Source organism: Theobroma cacao, chromosome 8 (assembly GCF_000208745.1).
Source record: "Theobroma cacao cultivar B97-61/B2 chromosome 8, Criollo_cocoa_genome_V2, whole genome shotgun sequence".
Classification (NCBI taxonomy): domain Eukaryota; kingdom Viridiplantae; phylum Streptophyta; class Magnoliopsida; order Malvales; family Malvaceae; genus Theobroma; species Theobroma cacao.
In genome coordinates, this window is record NC_030857.1 from 2,395,851 (window position 1) to 2,417,802 (window position 21,952).

General features: G+C 34.0%; 3 protein-coding genes across 4 annotated transcripts; 2 read left to right on the forward strand and 1 right to left on the reverse strand.

Annotated features, from left to right (window-relative positions):
* Positions 5,137-6,845, forward strand: LOC18591645 (ganglioside-induced differentiation-associated protein 2). Its single transcript, XM_007017877.2, has 3 exons — positions 5,137-5,563; positions 5,685-5,949; positions 6,188-6,845. The coding sequence occupies exons 1-3, from the start codon at positions 5,437-5,439 to the stop codon at positions 6,408-6,410; spliced, it is 615 nt and encodes a 204-aa protein (XP_007017939.2). The 5' UTR covers positions 5,137-5,436; the 3' UTR covers positions 6,411-6,845.
* Positions 8,377-10,051, reverse strand: LOC18591646 (F-box protein SKIP23). The gene has a single exon (XM_007017878.2). It carries the CDS (start codon positions 9,814-9,816, stop codon positions 8,629-8,631), a length of 1,188 nt encoding a protein of 395 aa, XP_007017940.2. The 5' UTR covers positions 9,817-10,051; the 3' UTR covers positions 8,377-8,628.
* On the forward strand, positions 11,819-16,147 carry LOC18591647 (probable alpha-amylase 2). 2 transcript variants are annotated; one of them, XM_018125278.1, is made up of 13 exons: positions 11,819-12,059; positions 12,371-12,434; positions 12,537-12,561; positions 12,937-12,974; positions 13,262-13,388; positions 13,496-13,722; positions 13,854-13,996; positions 14,091-14,203; positions 14,355-14,443; positions 14,703-14,825; positions 15,258-15,293; positions 15,556-15,654; positions 15,739-16,147. In XM_018125278.1, the coding sequence occupies exons 2-13, from the start codon at positions 12,417-12,419 to the stop codon at positions 15,931-15,933; spliced, it is 1,233 nt and encodes a 410-aa protein (XP_017980767.1). In that variant the 5' UTR covers positions 11,819-12,059; positions 12,371-12,416; the 3' UTR covers positions 15,934-16,147. The 2 variants fall into 2 exon arrangements, with proteins under 2 accessions (XP_017980767.1, XP_017980766.1); XM_018125277.1 differs by lacking the exons at positions 11,819-12,059; positions 12,371-12,434 and having other exon boundaries at positions 12,498-12,561.

The following is a 21,952-nucleotide window of genomic DNA, read 5'->3' on the forward strand; positions in this document are numbered from 1 at the left end:
GGCCATGGCGGTAACAGACAAAGCAGATAAAGAAACTAAGGGGCTCCATTTTGTGGGTGTGGAATCAGGCAGTTGCTCTTACGAGAAATACCCAGCAATGCAGGAATCCAAGGAAGAAGGGCCGACAAATTGGGCTGAGTTTCAATGAGCTCGATTTGCTGGACCACGTCTACAATTGTGGATCATGACCACCACGCATCCTGGTCCCGCACGTGCTCTGTTTGTGAAATATTTGCATTTCAACTTCAGAACTATTTGCAAGGAGCAAAGATGGGAATGAAAGCATTCCAATTTCGAAGGATTCGAATGCATGATCTTATCTCGAGACTGATGATTAATCCAAAAACAATGGCTTTGCGTGTTGAGCTTCCTGCTGCCTCCCAATCGCCCACGCCTCATTCTTTTGTCTAGTGGATCTTTCCCGTCCAAAAAAACAAAGGAAATTTAGTTCTGAAAGAGATTGCCTCGAAAGGAGAGTAGTCGGTACTCACTTTTCTGGCTCCTAAGGTTTGCTTACGTTGACTTATTCCTAATTACTTCCATTGTTAGGTTAAAAAAAAGTTAAAATATTTACTAAATTCATGTATTTATGCCTTTTATTCAATTTAATATCTATACAATCAAAATAATTTAATTTTTTAATTTTAAAAATTATTTTAATTTAATATATTTTTTAATAATATCTAATTTTACTATTAAAAATAATGATATTGATACAACACATTTTTATAACATGACATGAGGATGTGACAATATCACGTGATCTTGTCGTGATGATGTTGTAGTACTGCATGGCAATGACATAATGATATAGCAATGCTAACGTGGTACTGACAAATTGACGTTCAGTGTCACATGGCAATACTAACATGACAGAATGAAAAAAATTAAAAAAAAAAATTATGTCACGCATAAAGATTAAATTGAATAAAAATGTATAATACAAATGATTAAATTGAACAAAATTTAAAATTTTAATAATTAAATTAAAAAATAAAATTTTTTAAGTAGATAATACACATACTTATTAATAAGCTAAATGATTAAGCGTAAAAGATTTATGTTGTTAATAAAATATATAAATATTTTTTTACTTGATTATTTAATTTTATAATAAGTATATTAATTTAGCTATTTTGTAAAAATTAAATTTGAATTCCCCTTTTATAAAAAAAATTCTAATATTTTATCTTAAAAGGTAATCGCTACTTTTTTCCTTAGCCACCCTTCAATCTTCTTTCCGTTCTATGTTTTTATTTGTTTTTCTCATCAAAAGTTTAATTCATCGATTAATTGTTACGAAATTAGAGCAATAACGATAGATTTACGTTTTTCCATTCTAATTTGAATTATTTTTTCTAAATATTTTTAATTTAAAGATCAAACAACTCTATAATAATTATGGGGTTAGTGATAATTATAAAAATAATTGATTATTTTGACTTACTCAATTCAATTTGCGCATGATAGACTTCTTATTACTCATAGACTATGAGTTACTCCATTATTTCAAATTCTTTTATTTTTTTATTTTGTTTAATATTTTAGGATAAAATTTTATGCTGAAATTTTCTAAATTAAATATTGTATTTATGGCTAATAGTGTTAAATATAATTGCAAATATTTGTATCATTTTATTTTGTATTTATACATTTTTTGTAGATCTAAATTAATAATTTAAATTTAAATTTAAATTTAACATAATTTAAATTTATTTAGTCTTTTTATATTATTTTATTCTAATATAATGTAAGTTATTCGTCCAAATATGGCTTTAGGTATAATTTTTTTTTTGAATTTTGAAATTTTTTTTATAAAAGGAGAATTCAAACTTAATTTTTGCAAAAGAGATAAATTAATGTTAGAATATAAGTTTCAAATTTTTATACAATTATAAATAGAAGAAAAAAGATTTTATTTAGTCTTTTTATATTATTTTATTTTACCATAATGTAAGTTATTTATCCAAATCTGGCTTTAGGTATAAATTTAAAAAAAAAATTTATAAAATGGGAATTTAAACTTAATTTTTCCAATGAGGATAAATTGATGTACTTATTTTGAAATCAAATATTCAAGTAATGAAATATTTATATATATATTATTTAACACCGTAACTTGTTACACTTAAATATCATTTGGCTTATTAATAAGTATATATATCATCTACTCAACATTTTTATAGTTTTTAAATATTTTTGTCAATTTACTCCATAAACACTTTAATTTTATTCAACTTAGCTAATGTATTATACATTATTGTTCAATTTAATTTGTATGACGTGATATATATATTTTTTTTGAAAAAAAAAAATTATTTATTAATCTGTCATGTCGGCATGTCAATGCCACATCATTGTGTCAGTGTCACTTAGCACATCGTGTCATCACATTGGTAACACATGACACTATCACATCATTATGTCGATGTTACGTCATAAAAATATGTCACGTTAGTATCGAGTCAGTACTAATTTCATCACTTTTAATGGTGAAATTGAATACCATTAAAAAAATAATTAAATTTAAATAATTTTTAAAATCAATAAATTAAATTATTTTAATTTTGAATACAATGACTAAATTAGATAAAATACATGAATATAGAAACTTCGTAGACTTTTTGACAAAAAAAATTGGCTCGTATCTGGTAGCATGCATGTTTATACAGCTCATGGTTTTAGTGATAGCCCGTGGTTTATCCCTAGGATGAGTCTTGTTAATTGATACTTAAACAAAAATACACTAACAAAGATGGATTCATATAAATCTTTTATTATTCTATTCATTTTGGTCGCTTTCATTGACTTAAATGTATCAATATAAGCATTGTTAAGAAAATTATATAATATTTAAAGATAGTCAAAATCGAATATTTACATAATATTTATTGTTTATTTCGTTCAATAGAGAATCTCGATGGCAAAGACAAGGATCTAGTTTAAAAGGTTCATTACTTGGATGAGATTTTGATTTTTGTATCATGAAAATGCTGAAACCATAGAATTTTAGTTGAGAAACTGTCTCCATCCTAATTATAACTCGCATCAAAAAGAAAAAGAAAATTAAAAAAACCAAATTTACAAGCTTTTTCTCTCTCTAATGATTGAAGCAACAAAAGCTTTACACGTTTCTTATGAGTTGATTGACACAAGAAATTTGACCCCAATTTGATAAAAAAAATCATATAATTGTATTACTCCTTTTGTCCCATATTATTATTTTTGAACATTTACAAATACTTTTTTATTTTTAAACAATCAATTTTTTAACATTACAAATTTAATTTTCATGATTTTTTTAATGTTTTCCTATATTAAAAAACATAGAACATATATATTATATTTTTTTTTCAAATTTTAATATAAAATATAAAAAAATTTAACTTTCATGAGAATTAAAGAGAGATAAATATTGAAGAATAGAAAAGTAATTTTATCAGATTAAATGTAACAGTTTAAATGAGAAGAAATGCAGAATAATTAATAGCAATTTGTCAACATCATATACCTGTTATTTGACGCCATTTGTTCATGGGTATTATTAAATTGTGGGCCATGTCGTATCCGTCTCTTGATTCCACCGCCACTTGGACGTAACTTCCAGCAGCATTGCCCCACTTGAAACAGTAATCTAATAGGCCTCTGTTTCCATCTGGCCCACTAACTTTCGACTGATCAAAATTTCTTATCATTTGATTTCCCGATCAGTTTTGAAGCTTCAAGGTAAAATATTTTTAAATTTTGTTTGAAATTATATAAAAATTAATTAATTTTAAATAAATATTTTATTTTAAAAATATATTTTTTAGACATGTAAATTTAATCATTAATCAATTATTAATATTTTTATTAATTTATTAACGTGATAAAAATAAAAAAAATGATTTTTAATTAATTTTTAAAATTATTGTTATATAATTTTATTATTTTTTATTAATTAAAAAAATCTCTCCAAAACTTCCTTGGGAGCCCCAATCGGACTCCTTGTTAAGGAGTCTGATCGAGACTTCCGATCTGGTGCTCCCTAAGGGAACATCAAGCTTTCCCAGGAAAGCACCGATCTGGTGCTCCCCTCACTTGTGGAGCACCGATTGGTGCTCTTCTTTTTAATTTTTTTTTTAAATCAATAAGAAATATTTTAATTTTTTAATCTTTGTTGCTGACCATGTTTGTATTTTTGAGATGAAATATCGATTTTAAAAATTAATGAGTTTATTTAAAATTTTGATTAAAAATTTAAAAAATTAAAATATTTTATTTTTGATTTAAATATATGACGACATCGTCCCAGCAGTGTTCTTCCTCAAACAATTGGTCATGGGCCACCTCAACCTTTAATGTTTTTATTTTTTATATTATAATTTTTCATGACATATTTTAATATAAAATATATTAAAATTTTCATAAAAAAAAAAAGAAAACTGATAAATATCTTAAAACGGATGGTATAAAACAAAAGCTTTGTTTTTTATTTCTTATCTTTGTCTAAAGGGCGGTTGAAAGTATGGGGCTTTTATTTATTTGGACCCACCCGAGCCGAAAACCTTGGATGCAATGTCTTTATCAATTGAATGATCTTCAAGCATTCTTTTAATTATTTTTTTAGGCAATAAGATTTTTTTTATTACTTAGCAATTATTTTTATTAATCTTCGATTTGGACCTCAACAACTTATGAACTTTCATTGATTGGGTGAATATCAAGGGATAAGATATGATTGGGATAAGACTTTGCCACTAATTATTTCGAATTGTAATTTCATCGATTTTGTTACAAAGTTTATAAGATATAAATAATTAAATATTATTATTTTGTTAATAAATAATTTAAACGTCAAGAATTTTTAAAAAATAAATATTTTCTGAACTTATTTTTATATATGTAAGAAATAACATTATATAATTAAATAATAATATAATTATTACATAAGTAATTGTATCAAATATAAAAGCAGTTATAATTTCCGGAACCAAAGAAATGCAAAATAAGGTAATTAATTGCACAGGTGATTGATTGCGTGTTTCACGAGTAACAGGTTAATTACACAAATTAAGGTCCAATTAAGTGACAAAGCAAAGTTAAATGTTAGCACTTTAGGAACTCCAGATAAGGCCCAGGGGACCCAAAACGTGTCAGTGACTCAAGTGATACTCCGGCGAGTTAAGACAGACTCACTGGGCTCCAAAACGGAAGATGCTTGAGAATATACCGTTCTGAACCAAATCCTCGGCTTCGAGCCCATGCGGATAACTCCCCACCACCCTTTTCCTATATAAACCTGCCCTCCTCCTCTCCTTTTCTTCTCCGCAATTGAAAATCACTTTCTTTGTTAGAGATTCCCTCTCAAAACAAAGACACACCGCCAACTGGATAAAACCTCTCTGCGGTGATCTTTGTTCACGAGAAGACAACCTCTGTAAAAATCGAACTACTATGAATTCTTGTACCCTTTCTGAATCAGATCAAGAACATCTCTTGGAGAAACTCGATGTCTTCAAGGTTAAAGGCAGAGACAAACGTGGCCGTCAGGTTCTTCTTATCATCGGCAAGCACTTTCCTGGTAACAAACGATACATGCATGTTCATCTTTTTGTACGTTTTCGGGGATTTCTTTTCTTTTATGTTTCTTGCTTTGTTTCATTTAATTGACTTGTTTTTTTTTTTCTTTTTAATGGTAACAGCTCGGATGGTTAGCAGTGAGATTATAAAGAAGTACTTGGAGGACAAGGTTTACCCCAAATTGGGGGCGAAGCCGTTCTCTGTGGTGTACGTGCACACAGATGTTCAAAGGAGTGAAAATTTCCCTGGAATCTCAGCCCTTCGATCAATCTACGATGCTATTCCGACCAAAGTCAAGGACAATCTCGAGGCTGTTTATTTCTTGCATCCTGGTTTACAGGCCAGACTGTTCCTTGCCACCTTTGGCCGTCTGTTTTTCAGCGGAGGGTAAGGATAATCTCTTTTGATTATTCAAATCAAATAAAGGAAAAATAAAAAGGGAAGAAAGCCACATCGATCTGGCCCATTTTAGCCATTGATAAATGAAGACAAACGATAATCACGCCGATGGTGCTTTTGTTTTTTTTTCCCTTTAATGCTCATGCACTGCCACTTTAGAGTTGAAGGTTTCATTTTTATTTGAGGGATGGGCAGGACAATGAATGATTGGGTGTTACTCACGCAGGTTGTATGCGAAGCTTAAATACGTGAGCAGGCTGGAGTTTCTGTGGGACCATGTGAGGAGGATGGAGATGGAGATACCAGAGTTTGTGCATGATCATGACGAGGAGCTGGAGCACCGTCCGGCGATGGACTATGGATTGGAGAGCGACCACCCTAGAATTTACTCTGCGCCCTCCGTCCCCGTGGACCCAATTTCCATGTACTCCATGAGGTGCATTGCTTAAGCTTGGAGGGTGTTAGGAAATGGAAGTGCAACTGTCGATCGTAGATTGTAGTGGAGTTTGGGGCCTTGCTTTTCTACTTGTGAAGATTGAGTTATGAGATCAAATTTCATTACTCATTTTGCTTTCGATGGAGGAGTGTTTAGGAGTTTTGGTCATATTGTACAAAGGGAAAGTTTGAAATGGATCCTTCCGTGGGTGTGAGAAAAACCAAAATCTGTTCTTGGGTCACTGAGAGTTTGCTTTATGCCTCTATAGCAAATTAATCCCAGCCCAAGAACCCAGAAAGATAAAGAGGGACAAAAGAGCCTAAACATGGATAGAGAGCACACTGTAAAAATGAAAAGAGTTGAAAGGGATAAACAAAAAAGGAAGAGAAAAGCAGTTCCCGATTTCACTTTAACTGAATACGACAGCTTCACGCCCTTTTTATATTGAGCAATTTAGCAAAAGAATCATTTCATACAATCACAAAAAGCACAATTTCGAGGAGTCGGCACTTAAAAATCTCCAAATCAGAAACGTAGCATGATGCATCCGTGTTCTACTGCTTTATATTTGTCTGGTCCGTGCTGATATTTCGTCCTCACCCCGTTGTTGAAGTCACTGCAAGAGCTAACGGTGTCTAAGGATAGTGTCAGACCGAACTTCCCATTTAATTTTTCATTTGAAAGGATTAAGCATGAATAGAGTTCGTTTGAAAGTGACCGTTGGTTACACTCCTCCCAACATTGTCATCGGGGGAGGCGGGCCTTCATTTTTAGCAATGCTAAACAATTCAGGACGAATGTCAGTCAAAATATGGGGCTTAACTTGGCTTTTACACTCCAAAACCAGAAGATAGTGTCCCTAGCCTGGCCCTATTTGGAGTATTGGAGTTACACTAGACACACATGCCCTACCCAGAAAAGCCGCAAAGGGAATGACAATTTGCAAGTCCTGTCCTGTAGTCATTAGTCCCGCAGTCATTTCTACAAGAAAGATTTTGAGAGTACAAAACTGCTTGATATTGTTAGTTCACAACCTTAGAGGAAGACGACAAATCACACTCCAATCTCCGAATGAGTTCAGATAAGTTCAAGAACCTGAGAATGATACGTAACCATAAGCTCTCCCCTAGACATGCTTTTCTTTTTTTATTTTAGTACATTCCCTCCACCAACTCTATCCTTGCTGATGGGCACTTAAAATTCTCGCATTCCCTATTCATAGTATTTTTCTGTATCCATTATTGCCAATGACCTCAAGATGAGCTTCAAATGGATAACAGTTGCATATACTGTCCCTGTGGACACCATTTCTTAAATGGATAAGAGTTGCATTTACCTTATCCGCGTGAGGCACTGTTTCTCATAAAGGCCTCTAATTGTAGGGATATTGAGAGTGTCTTTTAAAAACTAGCAAGAGCTAAGAGGTTGGAACTTGTGACTGCAGCATCCTCTATTCTAAATTGCCAATAGAAAACTGTCTGCACCTACAGCATTCCTCCTCTAGGCGTCTACCCATAACTAAGTTGCAGTTACAGTTTCAGGACCTGCCTACAGAATCTCAATTCAAACTGAATAAACTTTTAAGGTCTGGCATTCCATGTCAGGCCTTAACAATTCATTTTCCACAACCAACCATCCACATATTAACTACTGTCAGACGCTAGAGTCGTAACAAAGACAACCAATTTTTTAATCATATTAGTTTCACATTAAGGTTTTTATATTCATCCTATCACCTATTATAATTTCTTTTTACAGCATCAAGAACCATTCACATCCTATCGAAAACCTTATTATTACAACCATTTCTACATTAATAAACATTATAGTTCTTGAATATTATCAAAGAAATCGATTTCAGATACATTACAATATCATTACAAACTATAAGTTCTCACCAGAGCAAGTGTTAGCTGAGATTTATACCTATACAAACATCTTAAACACAAAGATGAAGCTGCATATACAGACATAGAACATTCAACGGAATACACCAACGATTTCAGATAAATTACAATATCATTACAAACTATAACGTCTCACCAGAGCAAGTGTTTGCTGAGATTTATACATATATAAACATCTCAAGCACAAAGATGAAGCAGCATATACAGAAGACGCAATTTTCATACAACATCATATATACCAAAGATACCGATCATGTACATATTTTTACATGAAACTAGTAGCAAATCAAAGGAAGATACGTACGTATACATTCATGCTCCATATTAGCATGGACTAGGTGTAACCCAAAGTGGTGTTGGCCAACCCAATCTGAAGAAAGAATTCCGTGGATAACAAGGCAATGGCTCAATGCTCCCATCCCATAAATTGTAAATACCAATATCATGTTCCCCAAAAGCACCACCATAATTAGTTTCCGAGTAATCATCTGTATAATACACGCAATTCCCCATACAACCTGTAAAATAAGAAGCTGACAAAGATAATGAAGAATTTTCACCTACAAACACCATCTTATCGTTTAAACTATTCACTCTCTCCCAATACGGTCCATTCCAAATTAGCCTAGAAACCTCGAACCGCTTAGTCCTGAAGACCAAATGCGACTGATCAGGCTCGAAATCGAAATCAAGATCAAGGTGACGCGTAACGAGTAACAATTCATCTCCAGAATTAACCAAATATTGCATATCACCGCCTAACTGTCTCGGCGTTTCAATAAATGAAATTCTAGGCGAATCATTGCGAACATCACAGATTACAATTCCTCCGTGTTTATCAACAGCGAAACACAATCCCCTACAATATATAACATCCTCGGAATAGGGATGCGCACCTTCGATAAAGCGCCAAGATTTGTCGCCGTTTTTGCAGTAAGCTAACTCACCGGTTTGATTAAGAATCGCTATTGCCACGAAACGAGGGTCCTTGGAAGGATTGGCGGAGAGCACGATTTTTTTGATGAACGAGTCTCGCATTTGCCGCAAATTGCGGGTGTAACGGCCTCCGGAAGGGGAGCGGAGGGAATACTCCTTCCCGATGTCGGAGTAGTTAAAACTGTCGACGTTCGGGAAGGTGGAGAGAGGAGGGAGGTGGAGTTTGGCTCGGGAGAGAGGGTTCAAGAGGAGAATAGTAGGGGATTCGTCTAGGATGATGAGCCAGCCGTGGGAAGAGCCGCAGTGGCGCTTGTTTGGGTTGGAAGATTCGGGGAGGGAGAGGAATCGAAGTCTCTTGGTAGAGAGATCGTAGAAGGCGCGGTGAGATTGATGAGATTGGGAAGGAGGGAGCATGAGCCAGGGGAGCTGAGGAGGGAGGTGGAAAGGGGTTTTAGGGATTGAGGATCTCCAGCTGCGGCACACGGCTCGGAAACGGATGTAATCGGCGTAGATTTTGAGGTTTTCCGAGATGGATTGTAGGAGTTCTGGCGGAAGTTGGGTCCAGTCAACGCCCATCTTACAGTATTTATCGAAGCGTGAAATTTTCTCGCGAATTGGGGGATTTTCTACCAGAAATTGTTTCTTTCTTCTTCCTTTTAATAAATCTGTTTCGCCGGAAACAAGATTTCTGCTTTGGATATTTGATCAGCGGATGAAGGCTGGCAGCCGAGAGATTCACGGAACTGACAAACATGAAGTATCTCAAAGCTCTTGCTTGACTGTCACGTGGCACCTTGTCTGGTCTGATTAAACGACCTCGTTCTCGGGCATATCTTGACATTTTATATGAGTTTCAAATATTTTTGATCTCCTAATCCTTTGGTGATAAAAATAGACATTTTCATTTCGAATATTATTTTTAAAATATTTATATAAATAAAATATAAAAAAGATCAAAATTATTAGGTGATCAAGATAAATTTGTTTGACTTAAATTGTTAAATATGTTTTTTTTTTGGTAAAAGAACAAATGTCAAATGAAGATAATGATAATGGTGATATGGAAAAAGTTTCTAATTTAGATTTTCAAAAGACGTCATTATTATTTATTGGATAATTTCTCTCATTTAAAATTTTTAATTACTTGTACAAAAGTTAACCAAATTTATTTGAGGAAAAATATAATGTAAATGTCTAAATTTTTTAATATATAAACTTTTAAACTATTAAAAAAAATCATATAAATTATTATTTTTTATTCCATTCAATAATAATTTTATATTTATAGATTTTTTAAAATATTTTTAATATTAATAATGATTTTCTCTTTGAGAAGTTACTATTAATAGATGATTAATTGTTGTTAATTAAAATGTCATTTTTTTATTTGATATCACTTATGTAATACTAATACATCATAATAAATAACAATATAGTATGATGAGATGACGGTGTGATATTTTTACTATTCATATCGACGTTATATTAGCATTATATGGATATAAAATGACAAATGTTGTGTTGATTAATGTTAATTAATCAATTATTAATTATTTAAACTTATTTTATTCAAAATAAAAATATAAGTGTTTGATTGAACGTAACAATAGGTATAATATATACAAAAATCTTAAATTATTTTAAAAATTCAAATAAAATATTTATTCTTTTATTGTATTTAATAAAAAATTTATATTTTTATTTCGAGACAAATGAGTTTTTATGACTAACGATTAACTTACTCAAAATATTATTTTTTATATTATATCAAGTGGTATTGACGTAATATGATGATGTGATATGATGACTATTTTCACTCCTTATGTTACTATCACGTTAGTATTACTTGAGAATAAAACGATAAATAATATTTTAATTAATTATAATTAATTAATTATTAAACATAATTTATTTAACTTGAAATAAAAATATAAAAATTTGATTGAATGAAATAGAAAAATATAAATTTATTTGAATTATCTTAAATAATTCAAACATTTGTCGACCATTATACTAAGTTTTAAAATATTATGTCAAAATTATTTTATAAAATAACAAATATCAATGCGCTTTAGGAGTAGGCCCATAAGGCCCGATTGATAACTTTATTGCCTAACAATTGCCCCGCCTAGATATGGACCCGACCCATGTAGCCTGCTGGAAGCCCCTTTTAAAGTAAACCAACCCAAGTTTGCTCCGAAGGTAATAAATTAAATAAGTAATCCATTAAAACCAAAATTAAACAAACTGAATCAAATTAATCGAAATTTTAATTAATTTATTCTATTAAAACCAATTAATAGTTTGGTTTAGTATTACGACACCGTCGCTTCGCTGACTCAACTTAACTCTTAAGCTTTCCCTCTAAAATTCATGGCTATTTGCGATCCTAACCGTTAACCGTTCTTTCTCCTTGGGTGTATTCCGAAAATCTCAGCCATCCAAAACATTTTCAAACTCGCTCGATTCCTTAACCCTCCTTCTCTAAGTCTCACATCACAATCGAAAACGATCCGACTCAGCGATTCAAGCTGCCGCTGTTTACCGTTGAAATATGAATAAATTCTCTCCCATTCCAAAAGCAGATTCCACCACCGCCTTTTCCTTTCTGCCAAATTCGGTATCGGTGGTCGTGGGAGGCGGATTTCAATATTCCCTCCTTTTCCCCTTTTTTATCTCATGGATGCAACTCCGTGATTCCAATTCGCGGGTCTTTGTCCAAGTTTTCCTTCTTTCTTCTTTTGTTCTTCTTCCCTTTATTAATAGGCCGAGAAAGCCAGAACCAATCCACGCTGCGATCGCAACCTCAGTTTTCCTTGGTATTGGTTGCTCGTTCATTTCGCTCTCTCTCTTTTTTTTTTTTCAAAATATCGTTTCTTGATTCAATGTTGCCGCGTTAATTTGCATATTTGAAAGTTTGTTACTCGTCAACTGATTTGATTTGACTTTCGCGTGTAAGGAATTAGCTTTCTCGACGATCATTGCGAAACAAAAACTATTTTTCTAAACAGATTGCTTGGCTACTCTACTCTTTCGTTCTCCTTTGGCAATCAAACAGAGTCTTGCTCTTGCGTTTATGTTTTATAAGCAGGATCGAAGTTATAAACTTGTGGGTTGTTTGCGCATGCAGGGTATCTCTGTGCTCCATTTTCGACGATCCAGCGTCAAATTTGAGTATGGGTAACTACAACAACGTAATTCTCTTGCTCTTTTCCTTCTTTTTTATGATATTTTTTGCATTCTTTTGTGTATGCGTGTATACTATTTCTCTGATGTCACCTTTTGTTGAAATGCAGACTGTTGAAGAAAGCACTGATCCAGGTATGCTCATTCGTTTCCTTTCCGTATATGTTGTTTTCTCTTTTTGTTATTTTGTTGTTTACTCTTGGCCCTGAAATAATAATGGGGATTTTGGAGTTGCTGGATATGAATGTTTTTTTAATGGAACCTTGGAGCTGGTACTGTTTAGGTTTCTTTATTTCTTGTTCATTTATTTTGTACTTCAATTGTGCAAAAATTTTGTTTTTGAAATGGCATACTTCAGTATGACAATCTGTGAGAAAGTCCAAGAAAGAAAATCTAACAATAAGCTGAATATGTTCAATAATAATCCTTTTTTGGTTTGTTAGAGTTAATGATCTGAGAAAAGTGCAAGAGAAAATTGCTTCTAAAGTATACTTTTGGATTTAATTTCAGGTGCTGTGTTGGGCAATGGAAGGGAAATCCTTTTGCAGGTAAATTAGACAATGTTGATCATTCTCTTTTACAGGAACTTGGAGACTTTGTTGAGTTGATAAATGCTTTATGGTTTTGTATGTGTTGATTTATAAATTTATAATATATAAGATATATTCTATACCACTGGACTGATCTCTTTACTCATTCAAAAGTGGTTGTCTCTGTTTTGAAATAACCAAGTTAATATAAAGTATATGGGAATAGTTGCATTAAATTCTTCACAACAAACGTTTGACTGCTGAAGCTGAGGAAGAACTTTAAAATTGCATAATTTGTTCAACAGGGTTTTAACTGGGAGTCTCACAAATATGACTGGTGGAGAAACTTAGAAAAGAAAGTTCCTGACATCGCAAAATCTGGGTTTACATCTGTATGGTTGCCACCAGCAAGTAACTCCTTTTCACCAGAAGGTCAGACAGCAAAATTTTTTTAAACAGAAGCTAGTTTCTTATCGATTCTACACATGCTTGACCAGGATTTATATTTATGTATCTGTTTTCCTCATGTTTTATTGCAGGGTACCTTCCCCAAAACCTTTATTCACTCAATTCTTCATATGGCTCTGAGCAGCTGTTGAAAGCTTTACTCCAAAAACTGAAGCAGTACAAAGTTAGAGCAATGGCTGACATAGTAATCAATCATCGTATTGGGACTACTCAAGGTCATGGAGGAATGTATAACCGTTATGATGGAATTCCACTAGCATGGGATGAGCATGCTGTCACATCTTGTACTGGTGGATTGGTATAATAGTCAATATATTGGCACCCCTCTATGATGCTTTATGTTACTTGGCAATAAATGATAATTCTTGATGTAATTGTGGATATATACTGTAATTTAAGATATCTTCTGACCTCAAATTTATGTCTCAGGGTAATCGAAGCACTGGAGACAACTTCCATGGGGTTCCAAATATTGATCACAGCCAACATTTTGTTCGCAAGGACATCATAGGATGGCTGCAGTGGCTACGCAGTGTGGGCTTTCAAGATTTTCGCTTTGATTTTGCAAGGGGGTAATGACTATACTGTACTCATAGGTTACTGTTGTCTCGAAATGATCTGCTTTCTATCATGGAATTTATATTGCTATATAATGTTTTGCTTCAGTTACTTAGCAAAATATGTCAAAGAATACATTGAAGGAGCAAAGCCTCTTTTTTCTGTTGGGGAGTATTGGGATTCTTGCAACTACAATGGATATGGATTAGACTACAACCAAGGTAATGGGCTTGATCTGTTTTTCATATTTGAGATCATTCATAAAAAAATTCTTAACTCATTTTCATCAATAAAGCTATTGATATATTTATAGTTGACTGGTTAAATATGATTTTTGGAGGCATTTCATTATATTCACAATCACTACTGCAGATAGCCATAGACAAAGGATCATTAATTGGATTGATGCCACTGGACAGCTTTCAACTGCATTTGACTTCACAACCAAAGGGATTCTTCAGGTATGATCCAAAAAGTATACTACTGTTTACAAAGAGAACAGGACTGGCGTTTTCATCTAATCTGACACCATATTCTGCTGATAATGATAATGCCAATGTCTTCAAAAAAAAAATTCTCTTTCATCTTTATTTAGATACTTGCTTCACTGTCTTCCCCCTGATTAAGACCTGCCGCTATGTAAGGTTACTTCAATTCCAGATGAAATCAGATTTTTGTCTTTCAATTTTTTTTGTTATTTACTTAATTGTAACTTTGCAGGAAGCTGTGAAGGGGCAGTTTTGGCGCCTGCGTGACCCTCAAGGGAAGCCACCGGGTGTAATGGGGTGGTGGCCCTCAAGGGCTGTCACATTTATCGATAACCATGATACAGGCTCAACTCAGGTACTAGAAGTGTCTTGATATATTTCATTTGCAACTTAAATGGTTCTGAGAGTAACATGGGAGCACATAATTTTTGCTTATGACATGCAGCTTAAGAATACTGACACTCTTTGAGTTGGCTGGGCTGTATTGTGGTCTATTTTCACTTACATGAAATGATGTCCTTACAATTTAAAATCATCGAAGTAAAAAAAAAACATGTATATACTCCTTATATGCTTTTGCTTAAGTAGATTGGCAATTCTGAGAAACCGTAAGTATTAAAGAGTAGAAATGCCCATCTGGTGAACAATTAATTAACCTGCGCTTAAAGTAGAAAGGGTTCAGGTTTGCTCCTAGGAGTGGTAGGGATTCATTCTGCTGAACATTTGCAGTAAGAAGTATCGGTCAATCTGGAATCTACTCACCCTACCAGTTGTTTTATTCTTGCAGGCTCACTGGCCTTTCCCCTCAAATCATATTATGGAGGTATGAGATGCTGTTTCTTGCATATACCCAACAGCCCAAGATGACTAGCATCGCAATTTCCTGTGGATTTTGTTTTCTGTTATAACGCAAGTTATAAGACTTAGGACACCTTTTTTTTAATTAACCTTTTTCAATGTGTTATAAAGTGTTGATTTTATCATCAAAGTAATGTTTTAAGTCTCATTCTTCATTCACAAAGCTGTTTGTGATTATTGATCTGGGAATTTGTTTTATTCAGTTATGGCTTCATGTTTTTCTACAGGGTTACGCATACATACTCACACATCCAGGAATACCCACAGTTTTTTATGATCACTTTTATGATTGGGGTGATTCCATCCACGAACAAATTGTCAAATTGGTATGCGTCACAGCCATTTCCATGCATTAGTTTGGTTTTCCAAGCAAATATTTTCCGTTGAATGCTTCTAAATTTTGTATGCAGATGGATGTTCGAAGGCGTCAAGGTATTCACAGCCGGTCATCTGTCAGAATACTGGAGGCCCAGAACAACCTCTATTCCGCAATTATTGGAGAAAACGTATCCATGAAGATTGGGGATGGCTCATGGTGCCCAACTGGCAGAGAGTGGACACTAGCAACCTGCGGACAAAGATATGCAGTATGGCAAAAGCAATGATTCCTGTACACCTCCTTTCTATTCATTTGTACTCCCCTTTTACTGGGGAATGGGTGCACAACCACTGGCATGATGGCTAGTATTTATATCTCATAAATAAAGCATCCCATCTCCAAATTTGCATTGGAAACCATTGGTGATGCTTTGTATGTCTTGAGATTAACTGCATTTACTATCAATAATATTAATAGATAGCATCTTTGGTCTGGTCTAACATTTTGTCATCAATGCTATTTAAAACTTGAAAACCTCTTTTTCTTTGTACCCTTTTGTTCTTCCTTTTGGTCTTTTGATCGGCTTAAAGAACCTAATTATAAGAGTAATTGCCAGACTAGTGGCAGGAAGGAGCTTGCTTGTACAAAATTCAACCGGTTGAAAGCAACAGACATTGATTATTAACAAGCAAGGAGAAAACAAAACGCAGACAAAATAGAAAATGCTAGGGAGTAATGATTATGCAGCAAAATCTCTATCAAGGTGACTGGGAACTGCTTTTATCTTTTTGAATGAGGGCTGACTACAAGTTAACCTGAAACACGTAAAGGAGCTGCAGACAAGTTTTCAACGACATTACAGTAACAAAGAATTGGTAACAGAACGAGACATGCAAGTAATCATAAATTCTTGTAAAAGAGAGGTTAGGTCCCATGGAATGTCAGAAAGTGAGATTGTATTATGTCTGACAAATTTGATGCTCCAAGTTTGACATATCGAAGTTAAAAAGAAGCTGAATGGATTAGATAAAGCTTAGTTCGATGCTTTTTACTGATAATCTGATTTCAAGTTTTTGATTTTCCATCAAGTGGATTAAGACTCGAGATGGCATAGATGATGGGGAAAATCCAGACTTTGGGCTGATGTGTGCATCCTTGTGGATGGGCTCCAAGCCTTCAACAACATGTAGGGAAGCCTAGATTGAAAATAATGGAGAAATCTTATATGACAAGTATCAGCAGAGTTTGACAGATTGTTTCGAGTCTTTTGACCAACCTACCAGGGAAGGAACAGGCAACTCAGTTATGTAGGCAGTGTGAGTGTGAGATAAGGGAGAGAGAGAGTCACATGGCAGTAGAGCTGGAAAGAGGCTCACTTCTATCACAATCATAACCATCGTCATCGGCATCATCATTTCATGTTTTGAAACTAAATAAAAACTCCTTCCCCACCACCTCACTGCCCTCTCGAACACGACCAAACAACATGACATATTTTATGGGGGTTGCCTAACACCCAAAACAGCAAATCACTGCCCTCCCTTTCACTCTCTCGCACGTGACATGCACTGCGTCAAAATCTGTCATTCATTGAAAAATTAGAAAAAAAGAAAGAAGAGAGAGAAACCCTGTTTTCGATTTTCAATCACCCCTCTCTTTTTCCTATTCCAATCTCAATCATCACCTTCTTTTGCTTTATCCAACGTTTCCTTTCAAAACTCACCCTGCGCTTTTGTGGATAAACCTTCTACACTTCTACTACATGTCAGAAAGCAGCATGTCTCCGTGAGATTATCATATGTAGAAATTCATCAGGATTCACTGATTCTGGACTAACTTTGCCTATACATGTATGTACTGTAAAGATTCTCGTGACTTACCATTATAAAGCAAAATGAAACAAGTACAACAACAGCAGGCCAATGATTTTAAGTTCATAACAATCAGTCAATTACCCAAAAACTTACAAAAGAAAGTCCCAACATGAAAATGTTACTCTTCTCGCTGCAGTAGTATTACATGTGTAAGTCCCTGGTAGGAATTAGCATGAACTCCTAAAGGAAAACTAATTAGTATAGCAGAAAGTAAAAATAAAAACTTAATGGGTGATGGTGCATCAGAGAGTATCATAATTGCATGAGAATTGAGAGGTGGTCCGCATGCATCAAAAGTGAAAGGGGGAGCTTAGCTTTGCTAGAGCCATAATCATGGATGCATGGCTACAACTCGAACGCTCATGGAATTGTTAGCAATTAAATATCCTTTCCTGATCCTTTGTGGGTTGACATTTCCACTCGCTTTTTCAAACCTTAGGATTACTACAGCTTGCAACCAATTACCAGAGGCAGTTTTATTAGTTAATTTCTTTCTTTCTTTCTCTTACCGTGGGACAGTTTTATTAGTTCAAATTAGAACGGTTCTGCCATTCGTTTTCCCAACATTTTACTCATTATCATGACTTTGAGGCCAAATATCTTCCTCAAAAGATAAAAGATGCTTTTATTTTTGCTTCAATACGTGAATAACCCATAAAAATCAAGATTTCGTTTAAAAAGGGTATGGATGGTTTCGCAGGCAAAATTTTTCAAAAGGAAAAAGAGGAAAGACCAAAGTCCAAAGAAATATTGGCAGTGATTCTGATAGCCTGAGCAGCACCACCAGGTATGGTTGGAATGCTTTTTTTTTTTGGGTAGTTAAAGTAGACGGCATGAAATTATATTCACAGAAACTTTTTAAAGCTTACGTGAGACTGTGAGAGCGGATCCACTTGAAGCCCAACAATGGCTTCACAATCATGAAAAAGGGTGGATTTCCATGCATCGAGCTGTGGGATTTAACTAAAGTCTACCCCCCCCCCCCCCCCCCACCCTGTAGCCGATGCTCTCGCTGCCCTGCCTCCTCATTCCTTTAATTATAAAAAACTTAAACAGCTGGTCAACCAAATCACCATTTCAACTAGTAGGTCCTCTTCGTTGAAACCTAGCTTATAGACAAAAGTTTATGCTACTCAAATTTGATCTTCAGACAGCAGCCAGATATGGAAATGCTAAGAAATAATTAGATGCTTTGATGCCCCCTTTTCTTTATATTTCTCTTTAAGTACCTTTGGTCACCCACTGATTTGCAGAACAGTAACCATTGTCCCCACAATCGCACCACAGCATAAATTAAAGCTTTTCCGAAAAGGAAAACAAAAGTGTATAGGAAGATAAAAGTTGACACTTGAAATTGCGCAGAGCGCAGGGAACAAAGGGCACGAAGCTTTTTTTTTTTTTTAGCAAAGCTTGGATTCAGGTCTTAAACTAAAGTAGGGGAAAGTTATTTTTCTGCTTCTAACGTCAAAATTTTGTGATGTGATAGCCAGTTTTCTCAGTGCCTTTTGCATATGGTTTTGTACATTGGGGTTTGAGTGACAGGTTCTATGCATCATCCTACCTTATGGGACATTAAAGAACCTATAACTTAGCCCTGATATGAGTGCTAACTTGAATTTGTTTTTTAAAAGAGGAAATGGGTCAAGAATTCCAATCTTTTCCCTTCAAAAGTCAAGTATTTCCTCACAACTTTTTGATGGGACAAGGTTCCGATTTCATCCGCATAGAAACCATGCTGTTCATTGCTTCTTATCCAATTAGAATCTGGAGGATTTACTATGTAGCATATTACACCAGTTTGAGAGCAGTTTCCTTGTGTTCTTTAGATCAACCGAGCATGACAATGCATTTCGTCAAGCCAATCCACCCGCTGCACATTTTTCTTAAGCACAACCTCCAGGCACTCTAATTTAGATATAATAATTCGTGTTAACGTATGATAAACGTATCAGATACGATTAGATACGAAATATATTAAGATTAAATACAAACACGATACGTTTAATATTTATATTTTAAATTTAAAATATATATATGTACACATACACGTTTAATACACATATAACACGACACGATTAACATAATTTATTAAACGTGTCAATATACGACACGACACGACATGATTAATAATACGTTTAACACGATTAATATGATTAAATAAAAATATTTATAATTAAATATAATTTTATTATTTAAATTTAAAATATATAATTATAATAAAATAATAATAATAATAACATCAAATAATTACCAAAAGTTAAAAATTAAGATTGAGCATGTATAATTACATTATATTTTTTTATAAAATTAAAAAAAAATTATTTAAAATTATATATGTAAGGTTAAAATAGTTTTTAACTATTAATTTTTAATAGGTTAATAAATGTGTCACGTATACATGCTTAAACACGATAATACGATTAAACACGATAACACGATTAAGTAAACGTGTTTAAACGTGTTTGTCGTGTCAGACACGTTACGACATGAAAATTTTCGTGTCTTAACGTGTCAGACACTATTAGATACAAAACACGTTAAGACTAAACCCAAAACCTGTTTACCCCGTATCTTCTAGTGTCATGTTCAAAATTACCAGGTCTACTCTAGTCTGTTAACAAATTGAGAAAGGAAAGGATAAAGAAAAAACTTAGGATGAAATATTAGCAAAACATAAGCTGAATTGAGATATATTCATTAGAACATCTTAACCGTTTAAAGCTGAAGTACAAGAGAGAGAAACTATAACTGAACAAGAAATTCAAACTGACAACTAATGCCACTAACAACATGTAAAGAAAGAAAACTAACAATAACTGTCTGCAAATTTAAAATCCTAAATAAGTATTCCTAGTATGCTAGTTAATTCTAACACACCTCCTTGAGATTTAATTTGGTGACACCTAAATTCGATCTCATACATATAAACTGATCATTTGACAAACTCTTAGTCATGATATCAGCATGTTGCTCATTTGAACAACAATAGCAAACTTCAATAGCCAAGTTCTTCACGACTTCTTGGATTGAGTGATATTTCACTTTAATGTGCTTGGTGCGAGCATGCTGAATAGGATTTTTGGCTAATGCAATAGCCGATTGATTGTCAATCCAAAGAACAGTAGGATTCAATTGTGGCTTTCCCAAATCAAGCAATATCTTCCTTAACCATATAGCTTGGTTGGTAACTGATGATGCTGAGATATACTCAGCTTCTGCAGATGACAATGCCACCACTTCCTATTTCTTAGAATGCCATGAAAAGACTCCACTTCCAAATGAGAATACAAAACCAGAGGTGCTCTTTGAGTCATTAATATTACCTGCCCAGTCACTATCAGCATATCCTCTTAGTTCACTGCTTGAAGTTTTGGAAAACTTGATTCCATAATAAATGTTTCCCTTGATGTACCTTAATATCCTTTTTGCTGCAGAGAGATGATTCATGGTTGGTGATTGCATGAATCTAGACATTAAGCTAGCACTAAACATTATTTCAGGTTTGGAAACTGTTAAATAGAGTAAGCTACCAATAATACTTCTGTAGTATGTAGCATCTGCAGCACTCGAGCCATTTTCTTTTGTTAATTGCAGATTTATAGCTAATGGAGTGGATGCAGGCTTGCATTCACTCATTTTGAAGTTCTTTAGTAAATTGAAAGCATACTTCCTTTGATGGATAAATAACCATTCATCATATTGAAAAATTTCCAGTCTAAGAAAATAGGTCATCAACCCCAAATTTGTCATCTCAAATTCTTGCATGATTTCTTGTTTGAATCTAACCATAAGTGAGCTATTTGGACTTGTAAGAAGTATGTCATCCACATAAATAGAAACTACAATTTGCTACTGGCAACCACAATCTCTTATGTACAATGTTGGTTCATTGTCACTGCGGATGAAACCCTTTTTGCACAAGTTGGAATCAATTCGCCCATACCAAGCATGAGGAGCTTGCTTCAAGCCATAGAGTGCTTTGTTTAACTTACAAACCATGTCTTGTTTTCTAGGTTCTGTGAAGCCTTGTGGTTGCTTAATATAAACATCGTCTTCAAGTATGCCATTTTAAAAAGCTGATTTAACATCCAAGTGCCATATCTGTCACCTTTCTTTAGTTGCAAGTGCAACTAATAATCTGACAGTGTCATGTCTTGCAACAGGGGCAAAGGTATCAGTATAATCAATACCATACTCCTGAGCAAAACCCTTAACTACTAATTGAGCCTTCAGCTTATTGACAGTGCCATCAGGATTTACTTTGGTCCTGAAGACCCACTCGACCCCAATTACTTTGTGATTGGTTGGTCTTTGAACAAGTTGCCATGTGTTATTCTTTTATATCATCTCGAGCTCAATTTGCATTACCTTTATCCAATTATCAGATTTGAAGGCTTCATTAAATGATGAAGGTTCAATCATGGCCACATG